At 38.4% G+C, this 21,096-nt stretch overlaps 1 protein-coding gene and 1 pseudogene across 1 annotated transcript in view; both read right to left on the reverse strand.

The window, feature by feature from the left end:
• PLEK (pleckstrin) overlaps positions 1–6,573 on the reverse strand; it is a 24,420-nt gene extending 17,847 nt beyond the window's left edge. Inside the window, exon 1 of the mRNA XM_006909533.1 lies at positions 6,366–6,573. Coding sequence (XP_006909595.1) covers positions 6,366–6,407 — 42 coding nt within the window. The 5' untranslated portion in view covers positions 6,408–6,573. The remainder of the gene's footprint in view (positions 1–6,365) is intronic.
• Positions 6,574–17,730: 11,157 nt separating this feature from the next.
• LOC112478049 lies at positions 17,731–17,849 on the reverse strand (annotated as a pseudogene).
• Positions 17,850–21,096: the final 3,247 nt, after the last annotated feature.

Below are 21,096 nucleotides of genomic sequence, written 5' to 3' on the forward strand. Positions count from 1 at the left end.
TGTCACAATAGGTGGGTTTTAGATGCTGGGTCAGGTTTGTTAAAGTTTCCCAGTGAATAACTGTTCATCATCATGAGACTGGTAAAGCTTAGTGCATAAGAGTCTGACATTGCACGACACCAAAGGTAGTTGACCATATAAAAATTAAACTTCGGTACATTAAAAAAACCTTGCAAATTAAAATATGTGAATATTTGTAGCATATTATCATATAATTAAAGGTTAATAGCCTTAATATGTTTTTAAAAACTCTTTAGAATCAGTAAGAAACATACAAACACTCTCAATTTTTTAAATGGGCAAACAATATAAACCAGGCATTCCCAAAAGGAGAAATGCTCAGACTCAATAAACACAAAAATGTACTGCCTCAACAGCATTCAAAGAAATGCAAATTAAAATTAAATAAGAAAAAATTTTAAGAAGTTTTTTCTTAAGATTTGTAAAATGTATCGGTGAAGATTTGGGGAAAAAGAATTGTATGAGTCAACAGTTTGATGTAGGCTGTGAAAAACAATTAAGTTTGCTGTAGGCTCTATAAATAGATGCATAAAGTCTAAAGTGAGGAAAGTAATATTCTGACCTTAATTGGAGCATAACCAGTAGGTGACCATGAGCTCCAGAGCTGAAGGGCCCAGGCTCAAATCTAGCAATGTGACCTCAAGCAAGTTTTTCTACCTCACTTTCTACATCTGGCAAATGGGGATAATGCTACTCTCAACTTCTTAAGGTTATTGGGAGATTAAATAAAATAATTCATGTAAATTTCTTAGGGCAGTATCTAGAACATAGTAAGCACTTAATAAATACTACCGAACCCTTGTAATTCTGTGCGTATCAGGTGCACCTGAAAAACGACCTAAAGTTCAGGAAACCTCAGAACTGCAGACAAACCAGAGCCTGTTCAAAAGATAGTGACAAGATAGCATCTCTCTGGAAATTGTTGAGGTAACTGACTAGGTTTTAGCCCGAAAAGACACAGGCAGAGCAAATGAGGACTGTCTTCAAAGATATGAAAAACATTGTCATAGATTGACATCCCAGGAGGTGGAAGTTTGGGGTGGGGGGACAGTTTCCTGCATAACTTAAAAGAGAAAGTTAAATTAGTAAGTTTCCTAACACAAGAAGCATTAAGCATGCTCGATAACAAAATAGCAAAAAATTGCAGACCACAGGTAGGAAGTTCAATTAAATACTTACTTCAAAACTTAACATTCCATTCTACATTCCATTCAGATTCTACATATCTATCCCAAAAAGCCTGTTGTCCCTACTATTCCTTTAATCTTCAATTTCTAGGTATCCCTGCCAACCCTGAGTCTCTCCTGCACGTCAAAAATAAATAACTCTAAAACATGTATTTAACATGATCATCTAAAAATGAATACCCCACTGGAAATTTTTGCTACATTAAAAGTAACTATAATATGGACCCCTGATTCCTTGGTTTCTGTGAGTCTCTTTTAGCGAGTTGCTTGAGACATGTTCATTCAACAAATAACGAGAGCATCTCCTGCACTTAAGACAGTGGCCTGAGTGTTGGAGTGTAAAAATAAACAAGACACAGTCTCTACTTTCAAACGGTTCACAGTCTAACAGGGGGAGAGAGCAACCTTGGTAGAACACTTCGGTTCAGTGTGATAAATGCACAAACTGGGGCATGCCTTCCTGTGTATGTGCAGCTACGCTGAAAGGAGCCACAACTCACTGCTGAGGGTTGGGGCAACTTTATTTTGGTGTTTAGAACCCCTCCCAGGCACCTCCCACAGAGTGGAGACATTTCTTTTAACTTCTCCTTTCCCTCAAACTTCTCTTTTCATATGTTGATGTATAGCTGAAACTCAAAGGAAAATTACATTATGGTCAAAACTACGTATCTAACTAAAGCAGAAGTGTGAGTTAGTGTCATCCATTCTCCCACACTCATGGGGCATGTTGTTTTAAGTTGATAGTGCGTTAAATTAAGTCCTTATTTCTGCTGCATTGTAAATTGTTTCTTCTAGTTTTCCAACCTGATCCATGCAATCACTTGTCTAACATCCCAGATAAATGGTCACTCTGCGCCTACTTAAATACTTTGAAGGCAAGGAAACTAATCTATTCAGCAGTATATTTTTTTCAGGTTGGATAATTTCTCAATAAAAACTTGGTAAGCAATAGAGAAATGGCACCAATTGCTTAACCACATGATTTCTGGGCATCTTAGGAATTTGGGTTCAAACCTCGAGTTTGCCTCTTCCAGGCTGTGTGGCTATAAGTTAAGTTACTTAATTTTCCCAAACATCAGTCTTCTTACCTGAAAAATGAAGACATTATTGTACCTATTTCCCACTGTTGTAAAGATTAAATGAGATAATACACTTAAAGGTCTTAGCACACTGGCTGGCTCATTGCAGGTGCTCAAAAGTGGTTACCAAATAGACACATAAGATTATACAGTTTTGCAGGCAATTCTGTGATGTCCTTCTGGCATAAGGTTCTTCTGAGCATCACCCATCACAACAACAGTGCTTCAAAAAAAGAAAATCACTGCAATACAAGCCCATGAGAGCCCCCTGTAATGTGGTCAGGCATTGCTCTGTGTGACACTGGGGTCACACTGCTGGGTTCCAGCCCAGCTCTGCCACTTAACAGCTGTTTTACCCTCGGCAATCCTCTTCGTCTCTCTGTACCTTAGTTTCCTCATCTGTCAAGTAAGGCTAGTAACCGTACCTACTTTATAGGGTTGTTATAAGTATTAAGCACTTTAATGCATTAAATGCTCATATTTGTCCCTGCTGAAGGTGAGCACCACATGTATTAGTTATTATGATGATGGTAAATTGATGGGGGTGCAGATTGCTGGGGATTGTTTTATGGTATTGTATTCCGAAGACAAGGCAGCTGTATGAGAGAAGTCCTGGGCTGAGATGCCTGACTCCTGTTCTTCAATGTAGGCTTTCCTTCTTCTACTGCAGTTCTCTGCAGGCCCTCTTCTTTCCCACCTGAGCCACTTTTCCTTGGGTGCCCCGACTCCTGTGCTTTCTCCCAGCCTCACAGGCCACCCAGGTCCCTGAGCCACAGTTTGAGTCAGTCCTGCTGCATGAAGCACCTTCTGAACTGGTTGCCAAACTCTCGACAACAGTGTGCTCCATAAACCTCTAGGAATTAGGTTGGTTCGAGACATGGCTCAGTGGACTCCGGGTTCTTGCTTGTGTTACCTGCTCCTCTTCCTTTTTTTGATTATAAACATATTCAAATCAGTAGGACCTCCAAAAGATATTAATGATTATTCATTGGCAATAACTCCTAAGAAAGAAAGAAAGGGAGCCTGAGGTCATAAAACCCAATCTTACTCCCAATAAAATTTGTCCAAGCCCCACTCTGGCTCTGGTAAATTTATCTGACTCCTTTTCTCTGGCTTGGGTAAGCCTGACTTTTAGAATGTTATATGGAATCAATAAGACAGTGGGCTTTGCTGTTAGAAAAGCCTGGGTTTGAATCCCAAGTCTTCTTTTCACCAGTTGCTTGACTGTGGGCGTATCACTTACTCTTTCTGGGCCTCAATTTTTTTTATCTGTAAAATGGGGATAAGGCTACTATTGCATAAGGTGGTTAGGATTGAATGAAATAATGCTCATGTAGCAACAGGCTACTACATGGTAGACATGAGTGCTCTTTTTCTTTAAGTCAAAAATAGCAAAACTCTGAGGCAAAGAAATCTGGGTGTTACTTAAAATAAAAAAGTTGCAAAATGACAGAACCATGTATTTTCACTCCTGCTCTTAACCATCATTTCTATTTAAAGATCTTAGGCAGGGCAACGAGGGAAACATAAATAGTGAAATGTGGATAGTTATCTTGCACGGAAGAAAAGCAGAAACATTTTATAGTCAATGCCATTGACTACTTGACCCCAAGATTTGGACTTGACAAAATCCTTGCTCTAGAGTTTTCTAATGTTATATTTTTTACACCCAAAAGATCTTTATCTCCAATAAAATTACTTCATAAAACAAAAATAAAGAGAACGATATTCCTTATGAGCACCCAGGTGTATGAAACAGCATAAGAAAAAAGGTGCATGGAGGGAAAGTCAGGTATTACTGTCTGTTATGCTTTAACATCAAAACCATAGTGAAAGATAATCATAGCCTTGTCAGAAGAAGATTTTCTTGGTCCTTTCTTCACTATTAACTTGACAACCAGCCCGGGAACCAGTATATGTCTCCATGATCTAGGAGAACACCCCTATATTTTGAAGTGTGTATCAACACTAATACTAATAATTATTTTCACTTATGTAGCACCTACCATGTGCTAGGTTCCTGACATTTATAGTTTTAAACCCACATATATGAAGTATCTGAAAGAAACTTAACATCTTAACATCTAAAGAAGTTAAAAATTTCAGCCCCTTACTGGGAAGTTTTGATTTCAGGTGTAGTTCTGCAGCCAACAAAGAGAACACTTCTGAACAAAGCATTTCTTTAAATAACAAATTAAGGACTCTTAATACATTTCAACAAGGAGTGTTCAAAAGGTCCTAAAGAAAATGCAAGATTTATGGAAGATGAAAATTGTGGAAATATCACTATAAAATTTCACCATGTTTTTTTCTAGGTACATTTTCTAGATTGGCTTTTACAAGCCATGATCTAAAAGAATTACTCTCACTGAGTAAAAGCTGTTTATTAATTTAAGTCTTGACAATCCTACCTCTCTCTTCCCCATTTTCTAGTAGGTTGGCCTCACTTATTAGAGATTTTGTCTTTTATTTTTTGTAATTTATGGAGTTTAAAATGTGGATAAACAAAATAAGAACAATTTTATTAGAAGATGTTTAAATTGTTAAAAATAATAATGATAATAACCTTTGCAGAAGATGTTTCCATTTACCTGCTCTTCTTGGGATACTAGCCCAAGTGCTCAGGAAAGAAACAAGTCAACATTAACTATTATTGGTTCTCAAAAAGAGTATTGGTGCCCATTGTAAGGAATCTACATACACCTCTGCATACATATATGTGTCTTTTCCAAAGAATGTTTCAAAATAATGCCAGCTAGAGAGAATATCAGCCTAGGCTTATTTCTTCTCCAGCACCCACTCATACCTCTCATTACCATAGGTTCATTACAAACCCTAACTTAGATAAAATTTACCAGAAGAAAATCCTAGGATACTGGACAGAGCTCAGTGCCACAAGTCAGAAACCCAGAACTCAAGAGAGTGGGTCTCTGCCCCAATATTGTCCCAGCTATGTGACCTTGGGCAGTCACCCAGCTTCCTGATCTCAAGTTCCTCTTCCGTTAATGAGTGAAGGAAGGAGGCCAGATGATCTAAGGTCACTTCCAGCTTTAAATCAAAACAGAATCAGGCAGCAATGAGTGCTGTTTAACCTTCTTATAAGTAGAACATTTTGACTAAAATGTTAAACCAACAAACAGCCTAAAACACAGTCACGGTAGGCATTTATTCAATTAAAAAGCTGGGCATCTGAAGGAATGGGCTGAATTCAGTTCATTTCTGACTAGCTTAGCTCACTTGGATCAGTATGAGTGTACTTATTTATATAGGTGTTGCCCACAGGATGTCTACGAACCCTGTGTGTGAACTCAACGCCCTGGGGAGTTTCACAGTGACACGGCGCACTCCCACCATCAGAAGAAAAACCAACAATGCTAACAAAATTCAATTTCCTGATGGCACACTACTGAGACTAAGTATTTTTTAGGGTATTTGTGTCCCCATTTTCCAATCTTTAAAATAGTACATCTACCTACTACCTTAACGGCACATTATACAAATTCATTAAGAATTGTGAATGAAGAGACTTCAGCCCCTTAAAAAATTATAACGTTTGTAGTGCACCGATTCTAGAAGAAAGTCCAAGAAATAAGCTATGATTACAGTAGTATTATATAGCTCATCTTTAATCATTTTCTTCTTTCTCCCCTCAAAAAAAATAAATAAATAAATAGAGGCGTGGAATTTAAATAAAAAATGAATAGTCTCCTCAAGTAACCTCTATAGCAGAAGAGTTTGAGTCTTCTAGCATAGAAGACATGTGTGAAAAGGATACTGTAAATCATGAGGGATTTTGCTTAGGTCCCCATCTTCCAGACCCTGCAGCCTGGAGTTCTCAGTCCCACAAGATAAAGCTGTGCTGATGCCTGAGTTGGATTAGTTCACCTTTAAAAACCAGAATGCAGTGGTACCTGTATTGGCTTCCCCCTAAACATTCTACATACTGCGATGTTCTCCTAGTTCAAACCAAGAAGTTCAGCATTAAACATTCCTAAGAGTGGGTAGAGTGCAAAGCTGGACTCCAATCCTCCCCTACCCTATTTCCAGTGACACCTTTGTAGGTGGCACTTCTACTTACCCTTTTCACAAGGTAGCCCTCCCTGATCCGCTTTGGTTCCATGTCGGGTAGACAAACACACAGCCGGGTCCACTCTCAGACAAGTCGGTCGTCTCAGAAGCTCACCTCCTCTGAGAGCAGAGACAGTTGTGGGCTGCTTTTCTATACAGAGGTCCCTTTCACAATTTCCCGTCTGCTGTCTATTGTATGATCACATCCTCTTCCCCTCACTGGGGTGGAAGATCAGAATAAGGAACTACAGAGAGAAACACCCCATATTTTTCTAATGTTGGAAATTTATTAAAAGTATAGTGGGGTTGAATATTCACCCAAGGTACATTCTGATTATCATAAAGAAAATCATTCTCCTAAAAAGAGAAAAAGAAAAAGAAAACAGTGAAAGAAAGAGAAAAATAAACAAGAAAAACTTATTGGTGGAAATTGTCCTTGCTTAGGAATTATTCTTGAGATTTTATAAATACTTTACAAAAATGCCAAGGAATTCAGAATCATCTGGTTAGCAAACCAAAGGTAACTACTATTAAGTGAATTCTTACCTCTCTCTGTGCCAGGTACTCTGTGAGGTGTGTTTTAGCCTGCCTCACTTACCATGGTCCTTACAATGAACACATAGGGGAAAGCGGATTATTGTCTCTATCTTAGACATTAGGAAACTCATGCTCAGAAAAGAAAACAGTTGTCTCAAGGTGACACAGTAGGTAGGAGGCAAAACCAGAAAAGTAGGGAGGGACCTCACCAGGTTGCTGTTGCCTCCCATCGGCCTGAGAACCATGCGTCACACAGAATGCTAACCCTACAGTAGGCTTGTAAAAAAAAAAAAAATCCATACTCAAGCATGTTTGAGAAATTGTACATTACAGTCCCTGCTTGGTGGCTTCCCTTCAGATTAAGAAATTAAAGACGCTCCCAAACTACTACACCAGAGAATCCTATTGTAATGGTGTTTAATCTTGTGTTTCCCAAATTTATTTGACCACAGGATTCTTTTCTAAGTAATTTCTATTAACATTCTTGTTATAAGTCGAGTTGTGTCCCCCCAAAAGAAGTCCTAACTCCCAGTACCTTAGGACGTGATCTTATTTGGAAATAGGGTATTTGCAGATGTAATTAGTTAAGATGAGGTCATAATGAATAGGTGGGCACTTAATCCAATATGACTAGGGATTTAAAGAAGAGACGTGAGACACAGAGAGAAGAAAGGCACCTGACACCGGAGGCAGAGATTGGAGTGATGCATCTACAAGCCAAGGGACGCCAAGGATTACCAGCAAACATCAAAAACTAGAAGAGACAAGCAAGGATTCTCCTCTAGAACAGTCATAAAGAACATGGCCCTGCCAACACCTTGATTTCAGACTTCTGACCTCCAGAACTATGAGACAATAAATATCTGTTCTTTAAAGCCACCAAGTTTGTTGTACTTTGTTATAGCAGCCCTAGGAAGGAAACGAATACAATTCTGAAAGACTAGTATTCTATATGACAAACTTCAAGAATGTTAATCTGGCCATTTGAAAATGGTCAGGCTATTTAATCACTCTGTGCCTCAGTTTCCTCATTAATAAAATGGGCATAATAACATCTGTCCAATCTGGTCATTCTGAAGATTAAATAAGATAATGCTTGTAAATGTTTAGAAAAGTGTCTGGATCATAGTAAACAGAGATTATAGACCTAACCATGGAATTAGGTTTTCAATTAGTTCCTTTTCCTCATCATACCAGTCAGCATTCTTTGGCTGCAGTCAATAGAAAGCAACTCTAACTAATACAGGCAAATAGGAAATTACTAGAAGATTTAAAGGAAAAACGCAGACCCAGATCTTTGAAAGGACATAAATCGGGGCAGCTGTGGGGTTCCAAGAAGCGAGAACTAATGAGTGGTTTCTTTGAGACACCAAGATAAAAGAATTTCAGTGGTTTTCGGGCTCTACAATAGTTTCCAGGGACCAGGCCTTTGATTGGCCTCGCTTGGCTTAGTGCTTATCTCTCAGACAACTGTGGGGAAAGCACATGTCTGACAGCCCCATCAGGACCTGGACCAATGGGGGAGGAGCTCGGTCCCCAAAATAAAATCAGTAGCAGAGTGAAAGGTTTCTACGCAGGCAAAACCAACAGATGTTAACAGAAGATATGCAAGGAACCAGAAAAGTCAGGGACAGGAAGAAGATCTGTTCTTGGAGTTTTCTAAGAGGCTCCTGATTCACTCTCCTCCTTCCTTCCAGCTCCATATCTAACCAGCAGCCATTGCCCCTCTATTTTTCACTTTTCAGTTTATGCTAATGTAGATTATGTAGAATTATAGGCCATAAGTTTCTAATTGCACCAAAATCAGTTGGAAATTATTAGAAAGTTTTGGAGAATAGAAGTAGAAAACCAACATTTGATGGCACCTGAGCAAAACAGAAACAAATAAAAGCATGATTTGCCATGTCTGCACTTACACAAGTATTTTGCTATGTCTGTATTTGCACAGGAAATGGAAACAGTTCATAGATTTACCAAGTCTTATTTCATGAGTAAATTTATTTCCTTTTGTTTAATTAACCAAGTGACTTCTAATTTGTAATATTTTCTCCCTCTGTCCTAATACATATGACCAGAGGTCTTAAAGAATCCTTATTCCGAAATACCATATTTCTTAGATGCCTACAGTATAAGAGCACCCCGAGTTCCAAAGAGTTCATTTTAAGAAATATATATTGAATGCTTACTATGTGTAAGGCCAACATTACAATAGACGAATTAGATGCTGCCACTTCTGCTTCACTTCCTGTCACAGGTCTTCATGCCTGTTTAGCAACACCTAGTGGTCAATAGAGGGAACTGCCTGAATCAACAACATTTAGGGCTTCCTCTCTTACAAAGAGTTTCAGGAAGGGCTCTCTGCTCTCTCAGATCCCACTTTTAAAAACCTCCTGTCCTTCTAATTCTCCCACATTGGATCAATACCTTGGAAACATTCTTATAGTACATTTTATTGGTATAAGGAAAATTTAAGACTTTGAACTGAGCAAAAAAGATTACTTACTGTGTGTGTAGCCAATGGAAAACTATGCATTGTTTACAGTGCACTTTTCCAGTTTATCCGATTCTGTGGATTTTGTGTTGTTCTTGTATGAATTATTTTACAACTCTATAAATTGTGAATAGCTGCTAGCAATGCAAATAATTCTTGTCTAATGACATGTAAATAAAATCTGTTGGATGGAGTTTCAACAGACTTCACTTTACTCCTCCCCATTACCCCACCCCATATCCCCATGGAAAAAGCCATTCGTAAATTGATTTTAACATTCTTTTACTCCTCATAAATTATTCTTTGACTTATTTGAATCAGTTGTGACTTCCGGCTGGTTTTCTCTTTAATTTATGACCCAATACAATTTTCATTTTATTATATATGAGTCATGAGTCTATTTTAAAATATTTTTTAAATTTACTTTTTAAATTTAAATTTATAAAAACATATTATTAAACACTGGTAACTCAAAAAAAAAGACCTTACATTTATCTGAGAAATATCAAAATACTACTAGTGCTAAACCTAAATTAGGGGAAAAGTGTCAAAATCTATTAAGAGGCCGAGGTTGACCCTACTTGCAGGCTAATAAGTTAGTTTCCACAAGTTCATGGAAGCTGACAGAGGACCCAAGACTTCTGGACTTTACAATGGGACAAAGGACTTTGTACAACATGGTAAGCAGGATAGGCTTTGTGTTTGTGTTGTTTCTCTTGCCCCAAGTGCTATGAGGCAGGGTAGAGTGGCCCAGACACAGCGGGCATCACAGCTGAAGAACCCTGAGCTGGAGAACCTGAATCTTTCACAATGGGCTTCAGGCATATCTGAGAGGGACACGGTCCTCAGAACGCTGGATAGTAAACAAATCTGCCCCAGCTCTAGAAAGAGACACATATCTTCCAAGGCTGTTGTTCACTAAACAAACATCCGTGAAAAGAGAGTGCCTCTGCTTGCATTTGTAAAGAAACACAAGAGATCCTTGGAGAATTATCTCCTAGCAAAAAGAAAGCCTTAAGCTGTCTAATTCCCATAGACCCAATGGAGAACATGTAGTTGGTGTCCAATGCGCCTCCCTCTCTAAGTGAGGAACCGACCCCCACATACTGAGCAACTGCCTCCCAACAGACACAGACACAAATTCACATGGAAATGATAAAAGAAATATAAAAGTGTAAAAATACATATACCCATCTGCCTCAAAGAAAGCATTTCCAAACATTGGTTTGTCAGCTGAAAGGGCTTAGAAGCAAAAACACCCTGATAGCAACAGGCACAATGCTTGTTGGACTGAACGTTTATGCCCCTCCATGACTACCAATTTCATATGTTAAAATCCTAACCCCCGGTGCAGTGGTGTTGAGACGGGACATCACTTGTAAATTCTTAATCTTTTAGCAGGAAATGAAATGGGACATCTCTGGCAGAGTTAATCTTTTTAGTAAACCTAGTTAAATTTTCCTCTCCTTCCTTGGGAAAAAGGTCCTCTCCCTCAAATCTTGATAATTGCCCTGGCACTCAGATTCTCTGGCTATTGATAAGGGTCATCAGCCCATTGTTAAGCAGAAATGGTATTAAGCCAGGTGAGGCCCTTAGAGTCTGAGAGGGAGAGGGAACTTTAAACCAAAGGTCTTTCTTTTTACTCTTTAAGAAACATTAACCAAGCCTATTTCCCTTTACTCACTTAATAGACAAATCAATAATAGAAATTAATAGATGTATGATTTAAATAACAAATTTGTATCTTCTTTTCCTTGTCTAGGGACTGAGGTGGCACTTCATCAGGAAACTCAAGACTCCACCCTAACTAAGGCAAAAAGAGAAAGAGCTCCATGAAACCCCAATAGGCAGGAACTACAGCCATTCTCAGCAGTAAGCAGATACAGAAGAAGGGACTTCCCGTCCCTCAACAACCATACTAATTTTAAGGGGGTTCATGGCTCTTAGAAAAGAGGTAGGCAGGAAAGTTAGTTAGGTTATTTCAGGTCTGCCTGCAAAGACACTGAGGTCATCCTATCCTAGAAGGGGTCTGCCCTAATCCTCCCACAATTAAGCAAGCCAGAAGGCATTTTTTTAACTCACACGAAGAAACCAGTAGGCAGAGATTTAGGTACCAGTTTAAGCCAGTCACTCGTACCTGCACAATAAAGACCCCAACAACCTTCAACTCACGTGAGTTTCATTGTACCATCATTATAATATGATGCATACGCCCGGAAGTTCATTAATATCATAACAGACTGAATTCTGGGAACAAACATGTGCAGAAGGCAAAATGATGAATCACTGAGTCTTGTCAATCTTAGCTGTCAATCAAGGAAGCCCACTCCTCTAAGAAAATGAATCACCCACAGCAAAAAGGGATAAAAACCCTGAAGTCTTTGTTACCAGGGCTTTTGAGCCACGCTTCTCTTGCTCAAGGCCTGCTTCCACGTCTGGAAGTGTACTTTCCTTTCTAATAAAACTTTTCGTTCCTACTGTATTTTGGTGTCTTGCTCAATTCTTTGTTCTAGACTTCAAGAACCTGGACAACACGCCAGGAGAGGACACTACTCTCCGGTAACAGTATTAGAATGTGGTCTCTTTGAGAGGGAGGTAGGCCATGAGGGTGGAGCTCTCATGAATGGGATTAGTGCTCTCCTAAAAAGACACGAGAGAGCTTGCTTTCTCTCTCTATGCTCTTCTGCCACATGGGGATACAGCAAGAATCCAGCAGTTTGCAACCCAGAAGAAGGCCCTTATCAGAACCTGACTATGCTGGCACTCTGAGCTTGGACTTCTTGCCTCCAGAACTGTGAGAAATAAATTTCTGTTGTTTATAAGTCACCCAGCCTGTGGTCATTTGTTATAGCAGACTGCATGAATTAAGTCCCACACCTAGTGCCCACATCTTGATACACTATTATCCAATTAAAAAAAAAAAAAATCTAGGGCCCAGAAAGAGAAAATAAAAGTAATTTTATGATGGAGAAACTTGACAAACACTACCTTAGCCAGGTGATCAAGGTCAACAACAACAGTGATAAGTCAGGTTGAGAGTCCGTGCCCTTGATGTCTAATCATAAAAATATCAGACAAGCTTCAGTCAAGGGACATTCTATAAAGCACTTGACCAGTAATCATCAAAACTGTCAAGGTCATCATAAACAAGGAAAGTCTGAGTACTCACAGCTAAGAGGAGCCTAAGGAGACATGACAGCTAAATATAATGTGGGATCCTAGATAAGATCCCAGAACAGAGAAAGGACATTAGGGGAAAACTAAGTAAGTCTAAAGAAAATGTGGGCTCTAGTTAAAATAATGTATCAATATTGGTTAGTTAATAAGGATAAATATGCCATACTAAGTAAGGTAAATGAAAATAACAGGAGAATCAGATATAGGGTATGTGGAAACTCTTTGTACTATCTAAATTTTTCTGTAAACCTAAAATTATTCTAAAATAAAAAGGATACTTTAATAAAAAGAAAGCATTTCCAATTCATCTTCATCTTCCTAATTTTCATCATATGCAGATGAAGATTCTGATGTAACAATTTCCATATTGTTATATTCACATTCCATTTGTTCCAAAAGGCCTTAAATTCAGTAAGAACTGAATTTTTGCAATGGAAACTTTGTTTTGTCAGTTTTTTCCTCTCCTGCTGAGGATTATGGAGAGCTAGAAAACTGCTTTTTTAAAAAATGCACCTTCGTTAAGTTTAAAATTTTAAAACAGTGTATATAATTCTCTGGTCATCTCACAATGGAAAGCCCTCACACTTCAGATTTTTAAAGATATTATTAAATAAAGGCATTATACCACCAACAACCAAAAACTATGAGAATGAATCCCCAGAAAAATCTCACTAATACTGGCAAGCTGAGAGCACTTGCTGTGGGAGGTGTGGACTGTTGAAAGTTGATGGAGACCCAATACTAGTCCTGCTAGGACATTCGAGGAAGCATGGCAAACAGAGCCCACAGCGCTGGGCCCTTACAGCCAGCTCATTTCTTGTGCAAAGTGGACCCTCTAAAGGAAGAGAGGAGGATGTTACTGCTGCCTATGGATGAGGGCAATTGTTCTGATGAAGGCCTGTGCTGGTGGAGCTGCAGTTTTACAGAACACAGTGCAGTCTGTTTACTGCACTGCGGCGGCCAGCCATGGGGCTAACTGGAGGCTGAGATCCAAGCTCTGTCTGACAAGCCCCCGCGCCCTGCACTCTCAGCACAAGTCGAGGCTGCCCTGGGGTAGGGGTGCCTTTTTACTTTCGTTAAGCACTGAAGGATGGAACTCTCGCTTTTTGCAGATTAGATAAATGGGCTACATTGTGAGCCTTTGTTCTCAATTCTAGATGGCAACAGAAAAATCTTCAACTAAATTTCTAACAGTTTTCTCGGTGCTTGGTAATATGCCTACATTACAATAAATAGGACAAATTTCTTGTTTATAGTTTTGAAGAACTGATGGCATCTCTTAGTGTTTATCCCAATCCTAACATACTTGTAAATATATTTGTGGATTTTTTTGGATTATCAAAATAATATGAACTTGCAACCATTTCAAACAGTATAGAAACAAATGAAATAAATATGGAAACGAAAGAAGGTGAATTAATGTTTTTCACTAAAACCAGTGATTTCATATTCCAACAAGGTTATTTTCATCACATCAGAGCAGGTCAATGCCAAAGTCTCAGAAATGCCTCCTTTCATCTGCCCAGACACAGGAGAGGGTCTGGAAGGATGCACACAAAACTGTTAACATGATACCAAGTGTTTCAGGAAGTGAGAAAGAGGAGGGCTTTCACCTTACACTTTAATCACTTCTATATCATTTGAATTTGTTACAATGTGCATGCACTACCACAGTAATTTTATTTAAATCCAATAAGCATTTATTTTAATGATTTACCCAGAGTCTTCAAGAGTATGGTAGGTGTGTAAATCAGTCCTACCATCTGAGAGGGTAAAATGATTAAAAGCCCTAAAAAATACAACTTTTTTGACTCAGCAATCAGGATTTTCCCCCTAAGGAAATAATTATTGCTGTGGGGGTAAAATTAGCCATGAGGATGATTTTTTGCAGCATAGTTTATAATAATGATAAGTTTGTGGGGAAAATCTAAATGTGCAAGAATGAAAGCTTGGTTAACTGAATTACGAAGCCCGTATATAATAAAATAAGAGGCATTTGATAGACTTAAGTGGGAAAAACAGGACACAAACCAGTTGGAGACTTTATGTGCTAATTTTCAAACAGCAAACACAGAACTCTTATTAGGCTGAAAAAGTACCAAGTCCTGTGTGATCTAGGTGTTGTGAAATAAACTGTCAAATTTTTAAATAAGAGCTTGTTTAATAATGGTCCATAAATATTTCAATAGTAACAGGTATAGAGTACTGGAGATTTTATGGTATAGCTTTGCTGTCCAATTAACAGACAAATGACATTAATGAATGCCAAAGTGCCCCCCTGCTTTGCTGCAGCTTTAGCACACTAAAGGCTCCAGAAGACTAAGCACAGCTTTTCGTGTGCTCCGGCCCATCAGCACTTCTGCTGGAAGCAGCACTCTCACCTGGGCTCTACAACAGATCATGTGCTCTCAGTGCAGACATCAGCACCCTTGGGATCAGGCATTCACAGCCTGGATGCAGCAGACCTCAGCAGACATTGCCTGCTATAGTGGCTGTATGGGCTGCAGGAGAGAATCATAAGGAGTGCCAACGGAAGAAACTCACAGTAACTGATAGGACCATGTCCATGAGCCCACGGGAGACATCTCCTGCCAAATCTCCAAAACCCATAGGGAACCAGAGAAAGAGGCCGGAACTCCCATCACAGAAGGTATATGCAGAGCTCAAGAAATACTGTGTGCAACTGTTGTTGCAAGGCTAGATTGTCCCCATACTTGCAGGGCTGTGGACACACAGGTTCTATATCTGCATCATGGTTACTGGATATCAAGGGTGTCTTCAATCTTCAACTTGTTCAGACAAGATTCTTTCCTAAAATGGGCTTCTGAAGATACAGCTGCTCGGAGTTCCAGTTGTCACCCATCCTTCTTACATTTCCTGCTCATGTCCAGATGAGCTAAGTGGCATTAAGTATAGCTGAGATCACTGAAGAGATTTTTAAATAAGCTATTTTAAAAGTGACTGACAGCATCAGCTCAGAGCTGTTATTCCTAGGTCAGCACATCTTCTCTGCAGCAGCGACAGTCCTTGATGATTTCTGCCTGACTGCACAGGACACAGTGGGGTACCAGAGCTGGAGGCAATATCAGGAGCAGAGTGAGGTCCCTCTAGCAGCCAATCTCCCATAAAAAAATGGAAGAAACGGTTCCCCAAGAGAATTTAAACCAAATGAAATATCAAATCATGATTTAGTTCTGAAAATATTTTGACACTTTCAAGTTTAGAAATAATTTGTGTATATTTAATTCTGATTCAAACAAACTTCCCATTTCTTTTAAAGACACCTTAGTCTCATTTATAGGAAAAAAGTTAAAATTTGGTTTTATTTTCATATTTACCAAATAACTCTAGGAAGGGAAACTGAGCCAGATAACATCTAAATTCCTTTCCAACACCTAGATTCTGTAATTCTATAAAATGAACAAGATTCAGTCACATTTGGTTTGTTTTTGGATAGATGGTTCTTTTTCAAGTCCCTAGGTTCTAGGATATTAAGAACAATAACAAAAGAGAAATATTTCTCCACTTTATGGGAAGGACAGATGTCAATGCATCTAAGCTTCTAGGTGTTACCTGTTTTTTAAATGGCATGCTTCTTAACATCTTGATTAACATGAATTCCTAATAATGATAATATATAAGATTTATTGAATGCTTACTAGTGTTGGTATTGTGCTAAATCCTTCACTTATTTTTAATCTAATCTAATCCTCCCAATTTAATGAGGTAGCTATTATTATTAACTCTGTCTTAGAGATGAGGCAGCAAGCAGAAAAGTTAAATGACTTGCCCAATGAAGCTCAACTCAGAAGGACAATGAGCTGGGATTTGATCCAGGTCTTTCTCATTCCAGAGCCTTTAAGCTCCACACATTACCTGACATACTGTCACCTCTAGGCTATGGTGCTTGGTATTCAAGAGAAATCAATCATTAAGTTCACATCAACTCCCGAAAAACAGCCACCATTTTTGCAAGAGAAACAAACTTTCCTTAACTCTTGATTCTTAAAAAACAACAGCAACAAAAACAACAACTTACTGTGTATTTTTATATAAAAGTCACTTAATAAAATAACTTTATAGAAAATACAATCTTGTATTTTGTATAACAATTTCTTAAAATCTCTCAACACATTCGAGGTAAGGAAATAAACATTCAGAAAGGAGTTAAAACAATAGGAATTATATGTAAAAACTCTCTCTTAATTAAGAAATAAAACTTAGAACCACACACACAGAGATATAAAATCTCAGATGACTATCCTTTAAACAATTCTCCATGTAAATCTTTTATCACATGGCTCAAGATAAAAGTTGAGTGGCAAAAATGTTGAAAGTGTAGTCTTTGGCAAAGACCTGAAGTGTGTATCCTCTAGAGGGCCAATTAAGAGCAGACATATATGCTCTGAGATAGTAAGTTGTTATTCAATAAGTCATGGTGATATAATGAATAGCTATATGGAAAAAATAAATAAATTTATATTATACACCTCGCATCTTATATCAAATAAATTCCAGATGGATCAAAATATAATGGTCAAAAACGATATCAGAAAAGTTCTATCAGAAACATGAGATAAAATTATTTTTATAATCCCAGAATGGGGATGCCATAGGAGACTAATAGATTAAATTACATAAAAGTAAAAAATCATGTATGAGAAAAACACCACAAACAAAGCAAATGTCAAGTTGAAAAAATATATATTTTATTTCATATCCCAGACAAAAGGCTTCTGTCTTTGATGTAGTATTTAAACAAAGAAAAAAAAATAATAGAAAATGAGTAAAAGACATGAACTGACAGTTCACAGAAAAGGGAGTTCAAATGATTCTTAAACTTATGAAAAATGTATGAACCCATTCAAAAAAAAAAAGAATTACAAAGAAACAATGAGATGTTATTCTTAACATATCAGTCGGCTCAGACTCAAAATTTAGATTGCACCCTATGTTGATGAAGGTATAGGGAAACAGGCACATGGCTAGTGGGAGTGTTTAAAGAAAATTTGGCAATATTTATCAAAATTGGGGAAAAATCACATATTCTTTGACCCAGCAAATCTGCTTCTTTTTTTATTTTTATTTTTTTTAGGCGAGGCAACCCTTGCTTGACCTCACAGATTGCAAGGATCTTGTCAGCTTACAATCCCTTATTTTTTATTTTTTATGACTACAGCACCTGGTCTTCCTAGGTGGTCTCCGATCCAAGTACTAACCAGGCCCAATCCTGTTTAGCTTCCGAGATCAGCCGGGATCGGGCTTGTTTAGGGTAGCATAGCCGTAGATGCAAATCTGCTCTGAGTAAAAAATCCTACGGACATACCTGTGTGCAAATAATAAATATACAAGGACTCCCCTCACTAAGGTATAAAGCAGCACCTTCCATCATCCTCTATTTCTTTCTCCTTTATTGGTCATCATAACATTTAGCAATACTATTGTTTTGTCTATCTCCCCCGAGAGTGTGTATGTAGGTGAGCAAAGAGTGGGAAGCAGTCCTGCTGGGGGATATGATCCTGGGTTTGCCTTCTAACAGCACCACTTCCTTGCATAAAGGAGGACAATTGCATACCACCAGTCAGTTATCTGTCTTGTTTACTCAGAGAGAAATGAACTGGAACTCAAGCCTTGGCCCTATGTAACTAGAATCATAGAGAAACAGGCGGAGAACTAAGACATTACATTCTGTTTCAAGATGAATCACACATACCTTGACCTCGTTCATGGAAAGTATGTTTGCACTCCCTGCATGGAGTTGCTGAATCACTGATGAGACCAAAGATGCTTTGCATGCTGTTTTTCCTTGACCTGTTTTCCATCTATAGAGTAAGAAGACTCAAGCCTATTGAACCCCACTCGTTGGATTTTCAGTCTGAACCTGAAACTACTGCTGGTGGCAGGACAATGCACCAAAAGGCAGGCTGTATCCCCAACATCAAGAACGGGACCCGGCATGTGTTAGGAACTCTACAAATACTATTTAAATGATAAATGAATGGATGAATGGATACTATATTGTTAAGTGAAAAGGAGCAAGGTGCACAACAGTAGCACCTTGTGTAACACCGCTTTCGTTTGCACAGGCTGACGCTGGTGGAATGCACAAGTGGTTTGTACCTCAGTAGATGAATATACTACTTCTGCTTTTGGTAGTTACAAAAATTTTTAAAGCCAGGACAAAGATTATTCCTGGAAAACAGTTGTTGCTCTGTTCTGTCATATACATAAATGTATAAATGATTAATCAAGGTTGCGTATCGTAGGCAATAATGATTTTTGAACTGGAAAATGACCGAAGCAGGCATTACTGGTATAAGCCTATTATCTGTTTCCAGAAGTATAGTGATCTAGGTGCTCTGAGGGGCAAGCCACACCAAAAAAAAAAAAAAAATCCTTGATTAGGAGCAGAAGCTGAGAGAGGTATGCAGTAGATGGGCAAATATTAATCAACTTAGAATTCTACTGATCCCATCAGGATAGAGAGGTTGGAAAATAATATAACCTAAAGTAGTTAATCATATCTATCTTCCCTATGAAATTAAATATCTATCGACAGGTTTTGGAGGGAAGGATGCTGATAAAAAATAACTTAATTTTTGAGGGGTTTGTATTAAACTGTCTGATCAAAGTTAAATAACAGCAAACACTCCTATTTCATAACTATATATATATATATAGTTATGCAAAGAAAAACACACTTTTTCTAATGTTTGCACATCAAATAGGACAGACGAGGAAAAGCTTACATACAACCCAAGAAATGTTAAAAAATCATTAGGAAATAAAAGATGCCTCTCTTTATGCCACTCAGAATTTTCATATGATTTAAAAGGAGACTGTTTCTGCTAACTGGATGTCATAGTGTGGATTCTGCATCAGGGGTCAAAACTGGACAATATTTACCTACATCTGCTTTGTATATACTTTAGCCTATTAACAGCTTGTTTCCACAAAGTTGAAGGTAAAGTCCAAAAAACAGGCTGCAAGTATTACAAGACCTTTCTACTCCAGCTGGCAGCACTGCAAACTATTCCCAGCCCTATGTGAGCTCCAGGAATTTTTCAACCTACTGCTTTATGGTGGTTCTTTCCTGGTCTTGTGGAATTTCGCCCCACACATGCGCAGAGCAGTAGTCAGGCAAAGATTCTAGGGAAACTGCTCTGCAAATATCCAGAACATTCTCTCTCTCTCTCTCTCTCTCTCTCTCTAAAAACTCTCTCTCTCTCTCTCTCTGTCAGTCCCTCCTCACTGATATTCTGCCCTCCAAGTTCTAGCCTTTGCTAATTTTGATCTCTTCTCCTATATTCCGTGAGTCTCCTCGGCTCTGTTTCAGTTCTCTTTCCTGCTCCATAGCCTGGAAATGGCCTCAGACAATACGGGGCAATCATACTTCTCATCTTATCTGTTTCCTCCTCTTAGGTTTCACAGTCCTTTGTTGCCTGCTGTTCACTGTGTGAAAAAAGTTGTTACATATATTTTGTTTGATTTTCTAGTGGATTTTTACAGGAGGGAAATTCTGGTTGCAATTAAACCTTCATGGGAAGAAGTACAAGTCAATAATTTTATTCTTCATAACTTCTCCAAAAGTGATCAAGAATATCTTCAAGGTCAGTTGAAATGATAATGTAGTCATGCTAAACACACACAAACAACAACAATAAAAATTTTTATCTTTTAGAGGTTCTACTGACATATTTATTGACTGATACAATTTCTGGGATTTGCTTCAAAAATATTGGTAAGGGTGAAATTGCATGGGGACATTCATTGAGCATGAATTGATAATTATTGAAGTTGAGTCATGAGTACTGCCTACTTTTTATATTTAAAATGTTCTGTAATACAAAGTTTTCTTAAATCAATTATGAGAACCTCTGTTTAATGCTCACCAAGTGACTTTTGTGTCAATTTTGTAAGAATGAAATATCTGAGAGCAGGAGTTTGATGGTAAAAAGGGGCAGAACATGAGGCGCACAACATAAAAAAAAGAAACTGAAGGGAAGGGAAACTGAAAAACCAATGGCAACCTTCAACTGTTCTCTCTTAACAGTTCAGAGGATGGCTGTCCCTGATAACCTGGATATCCAGGACCCGGCACAATGCCAGGCTGGTTATTGGTCCTCCACTTACTGTGTTACTGAGAGGTGGCAAAAGCTGTGTCCACACACATTGTTACTGCTGCTGTGACTGCCTGGTCCTTATTTTAGAGAGCGAGATTTCACAAATCGCAAAAACAATCTGTCCTGTCACAAACTCCAGCTAAATAGAACCTGATCACCATGGTAACAGCAAAAGCAGGAGTGGAGGAGGGAAGCATATTTTGTCACAGAAACAAAAAAGCAGGTGAAAAGCAAAAGTTAGAGAAAGTGTCCTATCCATGCCTCAGGATCTAGCCCAGAATTCTGTCTCCTCTCAACCCCTGTGACCTCCTCTTTATGGCTAGGTTTGTAAAGAACTTAGTCTGTAAATCCAAAGCAAGTATCATTATTTCCTTCTTACAGAAGGAAAAACAGCCTCCGAGAGTCTAAGAAAC

The sequence above is a fragment of the Pteropus alecto genome, unplaced genomic scaffold (assembly GCF_000325575.1).
Source record: "Pteropus alecto unplaced genomic scaffold, ASM32557v1 scaffold131, whole genome shotgun sequence".
NCBI classification, from domain to species: Eukaryota; Metazoa; Chordata; class Mammalia; order Chiroptera; family Pteropodidae; genus Pteropus; species Pteropus alecto.